This window comes from Channa argus, chromosome 14 (assembly GCF_033026475.1).
Source record: "Channa argus isolate prfri chromosome 14, Channa argus male v1.0, whole genome shotgun sequence".
Taxonomy (NCBI): domain Eukaryota; kingdom Metazoa; phylum Chordata; class Actinopteri; order Anabantiformes; family Channidae; genus Channa; species Channa argus.
Genome location: NC_090210.1, coordinates 10,801,929 through 10,814,042, shown reverse-complemented (window position 1 = coordinate 10,814,042; position 12,114 = coordinate 10,801,929). Strand labels below are relative to the sequence as shown.

Sequence of the window (12,114 nt, the reverse complement as noted above, 5' to 3'; positions counted from 1 at the left end):
TCCCAGCCCGAGGAACATAAACAAGCAACGGAAACTATAGCTGTATTAAATCAAGCTCCGCGCTTAGCCCACATATTGGGTGCCAAGTTACTCCGCACAGTCTAGGAATCTCTAAATAGGGTTTAGAGGTCTTTCAGAAGGCCCCCCCCTCTCAAAGCTCGGATTGGTCACAGTGCGCCTCATTTGCATGTCTCTCGATATAAACCCTCCTGCAGACACTGCAGCCCTCTTGCACTGAGAGAGCAGCACACCTTCAGTGGAGAGAGTTGAGCGCATCCAGAGCGCGCATTAAAATACATATGGAATATTCATTACATGCTTTATAGTAAAGAACCGCCCCAGAGAGTCGACAAGAGCAGGGAAGGAAGAGCCTCCTGCAGGTGCGTTTTGTTTAAACTCTCAACTGGACTAATTGCGCACAGTTTGCTGAATTATCAGATTATTTCGGACTGAAGGTGTTAAGATGAGAGAAATAGGGTGGAACGGGCTGTTAGTGCTTGTGTGCGTCTTTGTGGCAAACCTGGCTTCTGTGACACAAGGAAAAACGTTGAAATATCAGACATTCGAAGAAGACGCACCAGGCACGGTGATTGGAAACTTGGCTAAGGACATCTCATCCACTCCTTCTTCCTCGGGAGGCTCCAGGACAAATTTCAGGATGATGAAACAGTTCAACTCCTCTTTCATCCGTCTGAGAGAGAGCGACGGGCAGCTCACCATAGGAGAGAGGATAGACAGGGAGCGGATCTGCAAACACACCCTGCACTGTCTCATCGCTTTCGACGTGGTCAGCTTCTCAAAGGAGCAGTTCAAACTCATCCACGTCGAGGTGGAGGTCAAGGACATCAACGACAACTCCCCCGAGTTCCCCCGGAAAGAGTCGAGTCTGGAGATCTCCGAGAACACAGCGGTGGGGACGCGGATCCCGCTGGACTTTGCTGTGGATGAGGACGTTGGGCTAAACTACATACAAAGCTACCAGATCTCTGTCAACAGCCACTTTTCAATCGACGTACTTAGCAGGGCCGACGGGGTTAAATATGCGGAGCTGGTACTCATGAAAGAGCTAGACCGCGAGACGCAGGCTTCTTACGCGCTGGAGCTGGTTGCCATGGACGGAGGCAACCCGTCCCGCACAGGAACAACGCGCATCAACGTCAAGGTGAAAGACTACAATGACAATAGCCCGGTGTTCGACAGAAACAGCTTCTCTGTGGACCTGCCCGAGGACGCACCAGTGGGCTCCCTCCTGCTGGACCTGAACGCCGAGGACCCGGACGAGGGGCTGAACGGTGAAGTGGTGTACGGGTTCGGTAACCAGGTTCCCTCAGAAATACGACAACTCTTCAGAGTGGACAGAAAGACTGGACGGCTCACCCTGGAGAGCCCGATAGACTTTGAAAGTAAGAACACCTACGAGTTTGATGTCCAGGCCACCGACCTGGGTCCGAACCCGAGCCCAGCCATCTGCAAAATTGTAGTGCAGGTGCAGGACGTTAATGATAACGCACCAGAAATCTCCATCACCCCCATGACGTCCATCACAGCGGGGATAGCGTACATCACAGAGGCCGCGGCCAGAGAGAGTTTCGTGGCGCTGGTCAGCACCTCGGACAGAGACTCTGGCGCTAACGGACAGGTGCACTGCACTCTGTACGGACACGATCACTTCAGACTGCAGCAGGCGTACGAGGACAGCTTCATGATAGTGAGTACAAGCCCGTTGGACCGTGAGAAAATCCCCGAATATAACCTGACAGTAGTTGCTGAGGATTTGGGCTCCCCTCCCTTCAGGACCATCACTCAGTACACCATCAGACTGACGGATGAGAACGACAACGCTCCAGTGTTCAGTAAACCGGTGTATGAGGTGGCCGTGGTGGAGAACAACGCACCTGGGGCATACATCACCACAGTCGTAGCAAGGGACTTGGACATGGGGTCAAACGGGAAGGTCAGCTACAAACTGGCTGACACCTACTTTATGGGATCTCCTATTTCCACCTTCGTGTCGCTGGATCCGGCCAGTGGGTCGCTTTACGCGCTCCGCAGCTTCAACTATGAGGTGATGAAGCAGCTGGAGTTGCGTATCACGGCCAGCGACGTCGGCTCCCCGCCCCTGTCCGGCAGCGCTAACGTCTATGTGAGGATAGTGGACCAGAACGACAACGCACCGGTCATCACTCAGCCAGCCCTCAATAACGGATCCGCTGAAGTCCTCTTGCCCCGCGACGCACCAGCGGGATATGTCATCACCCGGGTGGAGGCGCGGGACGCAGATGAGGGCGTGAACTCGGAGTTGTCCTACGGACTGGCCACCGGTGAACCCTCCGTGTTCTCTGTTAACAAAGCCACTGGGGAGATCTACCTCAACCAGGTGCTGAGCCACGACGTGGACGAAACTCTGAGCGTGACCGTGACAGTGAGTGACAACGGGAGGCCAGCACTCACCTCCACCGCAACTCTTCACTTCCTCATCATCGAGGGCGCCCCGCCGAGCGACAGGACAGTGTACCAGTCAGGAAGCGAGGACGAGGTGCACGCGCAGTGGGACCTGTCGGTGGTGATTATCGTCGTCCTGGCGGGGAGCTGCACGCTCCTGCTGCTTGCCATCATCCTCATCGCCACCACCTGCAACCGACGCAAGCGGGACAAAAGCGGAGAGGACAGCGACTCGTACGGGGAGAAGGGCACGTTGGAGCGGGGTAGGAGCCACGTGGTGGACAACCCGCTTCTACCTCTCCATGGAGCCGAGGCGATAGCGGGCTTCGACGGACACTCGTACAGCAGTCAGCCCGCTGAGTTCACCTCGGCTCACCCTGGGGGCAGCGACATGTGTTCGGCCTCAGAGGACGGCAGCGAGGTGCCCTGTGTGTATGATTCAGACAGCAACAGCAAGCTCCGAGCGAATAAACACGAGGTGAGATGTTTTGGGACATTGTGCTGAGTGTGTCTGAGTGTGAAGGGGGCGCACAACAATTAACACTGAGCAATGTGTTCACTCAGCAGATATTAACCTCTGTTTTCCTTTTCTTCTCCTGTAGGGCTACTCCACTCTGCCTGGCTATGGGAACGGTAAGGAAGCTGTCAGGCCCATCACCATCTGGAAGGGCAACTCTTACACCACCATCTCTGCCAGGGACCCGGCCTTCAGTGGCAAAGACAGTGGCAAGGGGGACAGCGACTTCAATGATAGTGACAGTGATGTCAGTGGAGACACTGGGCTGAAGAAAGATGGTGCATTGGCTCCTCCCATGGGCGCTCAGAATGGTAAGAATAAAAAAAGAAAAGAAAGCTTGGATGTGTAAATAATCAGAATGCTTTTTAGTGCTGTATCTAACTAATCTTTCTTGTCTCCTTCTCTTTTAGCTCTCTGGGCTTGTACCAGCGAATGTAAGGTCCTCGGTCATTCAGATCGCTGCTGGAGCCCCTCGGCAGTAAGAGCCAACGCCGCTCCCTCTCCAGCCCCGACCCTCTCCTCTTTCAGTAGCCTGTCCAAGACATCCTCCCTGCCCCGGGACACCCTCCGCAGGGACAACTACTACCAGGCCCACATCCCCAAAACAGTAGGGCTGCAGAGTGTGTATGAGAAAGTGCTGCACAGAGAGTACGACTACGTTCTGGTCACCCCGCCCAGGCCTGTGAGAGTCCAGGAGATCAGTGATATAACCATCCCGGTTTATACCCCCACCCCTACACACTGCCCTAACAATGATGTCTAAAACGGACAACTGCACACAAATAAGCTCACTCTCAAAGAAATGTACAAAATATTAAGAATTTAATTTATGATTCATCGACAATGAGAATAATGTAACGATTTGAAGTTATTTGTTGCTTAGGAGGGTGTGCACATTTAAGTTTATACCCTAATATTTGTGCTTTTCTGTTCTACTGTAAACGTCCATTCAATCACTGAGACATTTTTCTGGACATGAAATGTATTATATGCAAGTTTTGTACATACAGAGATTTTATTTTTTATAAAAGTAATAATTAAGCAAAGATATGTAAATATGAATTGTAATTATCGATCTTTACGCATGCTGACTATTTAAAATGGCCCCAGAAACTGTGCAATTTAAAGGCCAGTAAACCACAATGTATCATGTTGATAAAGCTGTATGAAATTAATTGAATGCAATAATAAATAAGTGTACAGATTTTTTATTATCACAATATTCTGGGAGTAAATAAACTTTGAAATACTGTTCTGAACACACTGAGTTGTGAATGAATGAATGAATGCCTTGCGGGATATTCAGTCAGGCCAGTCACTATAGTAAGAGCCGACAGGCGTCGCTGTGATTGCAGTAGTGAGCCTTTGTCCTTGCAGTCCACTGAAGAAGGTCAGCTCACTTTTCTTTTTTCTTTTTGTGAATGCGATGTCACTGGTGAGATGCCAGAGCAGGCGCCAATCAAATAACTCTGTCACCTCATGCATATCAAGGGCGAAAAACTGTCACAGTTTTCATTTTCACGGTGTTAATAACTGAAATTTACTGCCTAAGACCTGGATGCTAATACAATAATTAAAATATATGCTCAGGTTTTCGTTACGTAACTCACCACCTGGTTTTTGCCAGGTGTAAAGGCGCATTTATACTGTTCGTCTCCACAAAAGATGACAGGCATAAGAGGAAGTGTAATTAAGCATGTTTAATGGTCATCCAAACATTTTTTGTTAAAGAACATGAAGTCGGTGTGAAAGAATTCTGCTGCGATCCTGTCAGGATCTGCCAAATGGCCACGGTGCGCTCCTTACGTAATCCCCCATTATCATTCATGGATTCAGGGCATTTTTAATAACAGCAAGGTAGCTCTGGACTCAGATATATAGAGGAAAGTAAGACTGAGTTTTATCTTGTGTGCACACACTAAGGCAGGTTTTCTGCCCTGGGGCTGGAGAAAACGTGCCACATTCCGCCAGTCACCTTTGACCTGCTGCAGAGAGAGAGAGAGAGAGAGAGAGAGACCGTGTGTGTGTAGGCGTGTGTAAGCGCGTGCACTTGTGTGTGTGAGGTAGCAAAACTTAATGAAACAAAGTTCTGAAGATCATAGCAGGAATCAAACTCATGTAAGTTGGATGAGCAGCCTATAGGGTCTTCAAAGAGAAAAAAAGATGAATGCTGTTCATTTTCTAGAAGAAAACTGAATTTATGGCTTAAAATAGTGATGGCTCATAATTTTGTGATCGTCAAAAGGAGGTTTTGGTCACACCTACAACACAACCTGCATGGATGTGAACGAGACCATTCACCCTCCTCCACACAGAGAGAGAGAGAAAGAGAGAGAGAGAGAGAGAGAGACAGAGAGACAGAGAGACAGAGAAGTCAGTGGACTGAGGTTCCCTCAGGTGTTTGGCTTCAGTCATGGCCGGGAGCTCAGAGAAAGTACCGATTGCCTCGGCAGGACCAGAGGACCTGCAGCAGTTTATGCCTCCGGTGAGTGTTGATGTAGGCTCCTCTCGACTCACTTCCCCTGGGATACAGAAGTTTGATGTGTAGGCTGCAGTGGATCTGTGAGCGGGCGGTCAGGGTAACAGACTCTGTTGACCGTCAGTAATTGATTAGAAAACCTCTGTAACATGTTGCTTAGATACAGAGGATTTCATGTTCAATGTGACACAATGAGGCCCACAATATATGGACATGTTGTCATTTTAGGGTCTGTTTGTTTTACTGCAGGCCTACTCTGCCGTGGCCGTGAAGCCTGCAGCCACCGGCCGCCTCCTGAAGGCCGGGATTGTTGTCCTCATCGCTGGAGCCCTACTGTTGCTGCTAGGGGCAGTGGGAGCTTTCTATTTCTGGAACAACAATGAGAAACACGTAGGAGTGGTAGTTTATTAGTTCTCTAACTTTACTGTGTGTGTGGTGTGTGTTAGTGTGAAGTGCAGCTTTCAATGGAAAACAACGTTTTATAAGAGAATGTAGGAAAATTATTGGAAGGAGGAATTCAGAAAAGGGGGAAAAGTTAAGGTTTTGTTGTGACCGTTGTTTGTGAAAAGTGGGGTAGTTTGTTTCACTTTTTTTATACTTACATGCTTTTTTCTTCTTCCTTTGCAGTAGAGGAAAAGATAAATAATCTGTGCTTTTACTTGCATGATGGAGCACGGTTCATAAAGGGGGAGTTACCACATGGATTTGTATTAGTTTTATCAGTGTGTATCAATGGTGCTGCCTGTTAGACATTTTCTAAAATGGCACTACTTAGTAAAAACACAGATGTCATAATCATATTATAGAAAAAACTGCCTCTTAATTAAAGAAACTGATGAAGCAAGCTTGTCTGAATTAGGAAACAAATTTAATTTGGAAATCAGTGGTTCATTTTTTAAGTACATTGAATTAAAAGCAGGAGAATCGATAGAGGAGTGAAGTTGTTTTTTTCAAGACGGAATTTCTTTGCAGTGAAGGCAAACGGTAAAATGTAAATGAAGCACTTCATTTTCTTGGTAGAGACTGAGGTAAAGCGTGGTGAATGGAGTCGTTGTGTGTACGCGGTGTGAGCTGGATCATCGTGGCAGCCTGTTGAAGGGTTAGTGAGGGGAGGGGGCTCTCTCTCCGGTCCAGCTGATGCTCCAGGGGCAAGAGGTGTAAGAGATGAGAGAGAAAAATGTAATTTTTAGAGTGTTCAATATGAAGTTAGAAAATGCTATTAGGACACAATGAAAAGGCTGTGGAGAAGGATCATCATCGCCTAGAGCTATAAGGATTGTATTCCTCTGACCAGATTTGAATGAACGTGTGTGTCTGAGCAAAGAAAGTCGAATAAAGAATGGTTGTATGTGTGGTAGGAGAATTCACAGGGAAGGATTGGAGACAGAGGACTAGAGAGAGTGAAAGGGAGACGTCTGGGGGTGGGGTGACTCTCAGGACTCTCATACCTTACATGCCAGTCTGAACTCTTGTGTTTGTGTGTGCAGATTTACAATGTCCACTACAGCATGAGCATCAATGGCAAAGAGGAGGAAGGTTCAATGGAGATCGATACGGCCAATAACGTGGAGAGATTCAGCACCGGCAGCGGGATGGATGAGGCTGTAGAGGTCCATGACTTTGAGATTGTGAGTTGCTCTGGAAATAATCCAAAAATATTATGAATACATCAACACACTGATCAGCACTGTGCAAGTAATTAGATTTGTTGAGACTTCAAAGACCCTTGTGGGGAAATTGGCTCATTGCAGCAGCAGAGAAATTAAGAACAAGTAGACATGTTATTCAGCTTTGGGCCAATCAGTGTCAAGATGCTTCGTCCCACCAATTTTCATTAAGTTCGGACTGGTGGTTTTTGACCTTTAATTAAAGCAGCCCACTCAGGCCAATCAGACTAGCGGATCAGCAATTTTGGCATTTTAACCGTTAAAAATTGGACCTTTCATCATAACATGAGTGTATTTTTGTATCCTGGATATATTGTTAAAATGCAGGTTTAATCAAAACCTACAGATGTTAGCAGTGGTGGTGCATTAAATGTGCTGATGTGTAACCAGAAATCTCTTAATTTTAACTAAAAGTTTTTAATTGGTTTGAAACAAGTTAAAAGAATAACCTGTCCTATTTCCTTCCTGATCTTTCCAGGGGATCACAGGTATTCGGTTTTCAGGAGGAGAGAAGTGCTACATCAAGACCCAGGTGAAGGCTCGTCTGCCTGATGTGGAGGCCCTCAACAAGGACTCAATGACAATTGAGCTGGTGGGTTGGTGCTGTCTGTCTTATATGTTGTGAAACAGCATCTTGTCTCCGTGCTGTGGGATCTTAGGGACTTTATCTATAGCTTTACCAAACCTGAACTGGTAATAACATTGTAAAGCTACTTCCTGAATTTTACAGTGGGGTATTTCCACATTCAGTGCATTGATGGTTTTCTTTGTATTGCTCAACCAGAGCAGTCTTTCTTATAGTCAGTCTGTGTGTGCCTGATAAATCTTCGCCTGCGGCATTCGGTGCTAGGAAGGCTACGCAAATGTAGAAAACAAAGCTTTTGATTTGACCACTTTCTAAATAACAATACTTACAAGCAGTTACAGTTTTACATTTGAATTTTTTTAGCAAGTAACAAAAATTGTAAAGCATTTGGGCAAGATCAGAGTCTCTGATGGATAGATTGCCAAATTTTAAAAAGACAAATATAATCCTCGGAGGATGAACCCAAATTACTTTGGAGACCCACTGACCGTTACTTGTTTTTACAACCATGCCAGAATATTTGAAACCACAGTTTTTGTTGATATTATCATGTGGAACTTTTATTTTATTTTATGACAAAATACCTGGAAAACTGACCACATGTCCATTAGCACTCTATGTTGGCAATAAGCCAAGTAGTCATATTAGCACCCTAGCATGGTTAATACAAAGTTCAACGGCTTTCGCCTTGTCCCTTCAGGTGTCGCCACAGTGAACCATTTTCTGCAAGTAAATTTGGCATGAGTTTTTACGTCATATGCCCTTCCTGCCACGGCCCTCCCATTTTAGACGAACTCAGGACCGGCACCAAGGTGGCCTTTGGCACATGGTGGGGTGGTATTCGAGCCCCTGACATTATGCATCCCAACCCAATGATCTAACACTGAGCCACCAAATACAGTAGGCATTAAATCTGCAAAACCATTAGCATGTTAACAGTAAAAATTTACAGTCTATGAAGCATTTAATATTTAAAAGCAGTAAAAGTTTTATGATTGCATTGCATATTTTCTGTTGAGATTTAGAGATCCACAAATACTCACTTGTGATATAAAGTCTATGTTGTGATATTGTCACAACGCATTCAAGCCAACCTGCAAGGAACAAAGGCAATTTTCATGTGTGAGTTCTCCTCACTTAACAGCTTGGTGGATTAGATAAGATAAAAAACATCTACACTGAATATACAGTACCATATGTGTGTGTGGACCCTTATCTCAGCTCACTGCCTGTGATTGTTCAGTTGAGGCTGTGTGATAATTAAAATCATTTAGTTCTTTATAAGCCTCACATCCGCATAAATCCACACCACCAGAATTGCTTTTATCAACACGTATGGATATAAACACTCGCACACATTCACACAATTAATTATCACACAGAGCTGCTCTTATTAACTTTGCCTGCCTCATAAACAATCGTTTCGCTTCCCATTTTGTGTTTGTGTGTAGACAGGGAGATGTCATAATGGTTGCTGCAGGCTGGTCATTTGCTATAATTTAGAATGATGGCAAATATGCATTAGATAAGCACATGGACACACGCACACATCCCCATCTAGAGAGAGTGGGTCAGATAAACCCTTATCAGTCAAACAGCGGAGAAGAACCCCCCTATTATTTATCCATCCAGCAAATCATTTGAGTTGCAGGTTAAAAAAAAAACAGCAGCAGCATTTATGAAAGGTTGGAGGATAACATTCCCTAAACATGGCTGTGGATTGTGCAGTGCAGCCCTGCAGGAAATAATGCCTCGGGGCAAAATCAGCCCCACGGAATTCCTGTTGCACCTGCAGGCTGAGGATACCAGAGCACCTATGTTTACACAGTCAATTCCTCTGCAAACCTCATTAGTTTATCTGCAGAAAGCTTTTAGTTTAGGCCATCCAATCTGTCCTTCCCTTCAGATGGTGATGAGTCCTGACTTTGTGTTTTCAGCTAAATGTTAGCACAAGGAAAGTATGTATACTAAAGCCTCAAGGGCTTCTTTATTTTACTACTTGATTTTATGTTTTAAGGGTTATTAACAGCAAAGCAATACTGCAGACTAGACGTGGACAGGATGCACAGAGTGAAGACTATTAAAAGGGAAAGGCTAGTAACAAGATACATACACAACTGTGATATCCCGCCTCAAGCTGCCAGATGTTTTGTTGAGATATTTGTTCTCACTTCTTTTCACCTTCTTCACCCCCTGAAGGACGACGAGATGATGCCGGCTAAGTTTGATGATGATCTGATCTGGGTGGCTGCTGACACCCCCCTCTCTGACTCCACTTTCCTTAGCAACAAAATCAAGGACCTGTGTGGGGACCTGCCGATCTTCTGGCTCCATCCCACTTACTCAAGCAGTAAGCAATCAGATAATCATGGTAGAGTTTGAGGTGCATCTGAATGTCAAACACTCTAACACCACAGTTGCAAAAGCTTGAGAATAAAAACCAGGCTAAAGAAGTCCTTTTGAAGTTTCTGAGCTACAGAGTTTACAGTTTTTAGCATGCTGGGAGGTCAAGCGTTCCCCAAACACAATTTTATTTTACTTCATCTGTTGACTTGAAAATGCTGCCAGAGAAACTGTGGTGCAAAAAGCAGCAGAACAACATGAGTGCCACTCTGCTCCTAAATTTGGTGTGCTGTCAGATATTGAGACTGTGATATGTGCAGGCGGACAGAGGAAGCGGAGGGCTGCCCCCCGCCAGCTCAGCCAGGCAACTGCAGCCAGGAGGAAGGAGGACGTGGAGGCGGAGTTCAACCCAGAGAACCCTTATCAGGTGAGTCACACAAACAAACTCACACGTGTCTCCTTTATCTGTTGTGTTACGTCCCGCCAGAGAGTTCGCAGCTGTCTGTTCAGATCTGAGGGGTACCTTGAGAAGGCTTTTGCAGAGGAGAGTTTCTCACAGCTGTGCGAGCAGTAGCAGATGCTGAGGTCATGGCGGAGGGGCCTGGATTGTCACTGCAAATCTGAGTGTATGCGGGGGTGTGTTTTCTATGCATGCGTTTTCTGTGTGAGGCTGTCCAAAGCTTTCCATTCAGCACTGAGGCTGTATGAATAATTCCACAACATCCCCCCACCTCTCCTGTGGCCTCTTTGCCCTGCTGAGCATACACAGACTCTCCCCCCAAACATATCCACACACCCATCCTCACCCCTTCTGTTTGGCCCCGATTTTCCTAATCCTTCTCACTGTAAGCATCCCCCAACCACTGCTACACATTCCTGACAACCACAGAGGGGGGTAAACAGCACACACTAAGTTGAAAAAGAAAATATTTGACAACAAAAACCCACATGACAACATCACCTCCCCCCGATCCCGCCTGTCGGAAATCCATTTTTAATTGGTTTGAAACAAGCTTTCTCTGCCACTGAACACATACACTGTTACATGTCAGAACGCCACAAAAACACTGTCATCGCTTTATTCTGACCCGTTCTCTCACTCTGTTCTCAGAGAGGTCTCGAGGGTGAGGAGGGAACCATGAACATTGACCCTATGCTGGACCACCAGGGCATTTGCTGTGCAGAGTGCAGTCATGGCTACACACACTGCCAAAAGATCTGTGAACCACTGGGAGGCTACGAACCATGGCCATACAACTACAGAGGCTGCAGGGTGGCCTGTAGGGTTATCATGCCCTGCAAATGGTGGTATGCACGCATTATAGGTGTAGTGTAGACACACAGCCCACCCACCTATAAGATGTTAGGAACCAGGAAGGAAGGAGGGAAAGGTGGAGGCAGGGATGAAGTTGCAAGAAAAAAGTTTAGCAAAGGGGAGTTGGTGACTCCCAGTTGAGTGCTGGTCCGAGCAGACTCACGAAACAGCATCAGTAACCATGTCCACATAAAAATAAATGCACATTACAAAATTTAAGACCCACACAATATCACATTAGCTTATCCTATTAAGAAAAACATTCCTGCTATTGATGTAGTTGCTTCTACAGCACAACACTGCAGACACACAGGTTATGATAGCACACATTCAACAGACCTGCTTTCAATCAAATGTAGTGACATCTGTTGGATGAACAGAACTAAATTAACATATGGAAAAGCTGTCCTTTTATTTCATTCCTTGCTTTTGATGTATACAGCTGTATATGGTGCAGGGTTTCCACAGCTTAAATAGCATCTTTTGTTTTTCACTGTAGTGAGAAATATTTCTGACTCCTGTGCTTTTAGCACCTTTCCTACTTTGTCTTCATGAGTAGCTCTCATTAACTGTACACTTCCTCTCAAAGACTTGCATCTAAATTTATTTTTATCTGCATTGAAGAAGCTATCTCAAAGTGCAATATCCCTGACTGACTTTTTTTAAAATAAACTTTCAAGTGTCAAACCTCTCTTTCATGTTATTGGCAGAGTAACTTACAGTATATCCTATTTGTAAATGCATATGGCTTATTACTTTTCTCTA

The 12,114-nt window shown here is 45.8% G+C and overlaps 2 protein-coding genes across 3 annotated transcripts; both read left to right on the top strand.

Annotated features, from left to right (window-relative positions):
• The first annotated feature begins 213 nt into the window (after nt 1-213).
• On the top strand, nt 214-4,218 carry LOC137098824 (protocadherin-8-like). Its single transcript, XM_067475467.1, has 3 exons — nt 214-2,920; nt 3,045-3,270; nt 3,370-4,218. The coding sequence occupies exons 1-3, from the start codon at nt 464-466 to the stop codon at nt 3,720-3,722; spliced, it is 3,036 nt and encodes a 1,011-aa protein (XP_067331568.1). The 5' UTR covers nt 214-463; the 3' UTR covers nt 3,723-4,218.
• Nucleotides 4,219-5,279: 1,061 nt separating this feature from the next.
• LOC137098870 (leukocyte cell-derived chemotaxin 1-like) lies at nt 5,280-12,036 on the top strand. 2 transcript variants are annotated; one of them, XM_067475558.1, is made up of 7 exons: nt 5,280-5,444; nt 5,688-5,837; nt 6,926-7,066; nt 7,584-7,697; nt 9,891-10,041; nt 10,355-10,461; nt 11,146-12,036. In XM_067475558.1, the coding sequence occupies exons 1-7, from the start codon at nt 5,373-5,375 to the stop codon at nt 11,368-11,370; spliced, it is 960 nt and encodes a 319-aa protein (XP_067331659.1). In that variant the 5' UTR covers nt 5,280-5,372; the 3' UTR covers nt 11,371-12,036. The 2 variants fall into 2 exon arrangements, with proteins under 2 accessions (XP_067331659.1, XP_067331660.1); XM_067475559.1 differs by having other exon boundaries at nt 5,287-5,444; nt 5,688-5,828.
• Nucleotides 12,037-12,114: the final 78 nt, after the last annotated feature.

Bases quoted from the DNA above. Each gene is read 5' to 3' on its own strand.
- LOC137098824 (XM_067475467.1), top strand. From the start codon at position 464: ATGAGAGAAATAGGGTGGAACGGGCTGTTAGTGCTTGTGTGCGTCTTT. The intron at 2,921-3,044 runs GTGAGATGTTTT...CTTCTCCTGTAG, and splicing joins TCCGAGCGAATAAACACGAG to GGCTACTCCACTCTGCCTGG. The intron at 3,271-3,369 runs GTAAGAATAAAA...CTTCTCTTTTAG, and splicing joins TCCCATGGGCGCTCAGAATG to CTCTCTGGGCTTGTACCAGC.
- LOC137098870 (XM_067475558.1), top strand. From the start codon at position 5,373: ATGGCCGGGAGCTCAGAGAAAGTACCGATTGCCTCGGCAGGACCAGAG. The intron at 5,445-5,687 runs GTGAGTGTTGAT...GTTTTACTGCAG, and splicing joins TGCAGCAGTTTATGCCTCCG to GCCTACTCTGCCGTGGCCGT. The intron at 5,838-6,925 runs GTAGTTTATTAG...TTGTGTGTGCAG, and splicing joins ATGAGAAACACGTAGGAGTG to ATTTACAATGTCCACTACAG.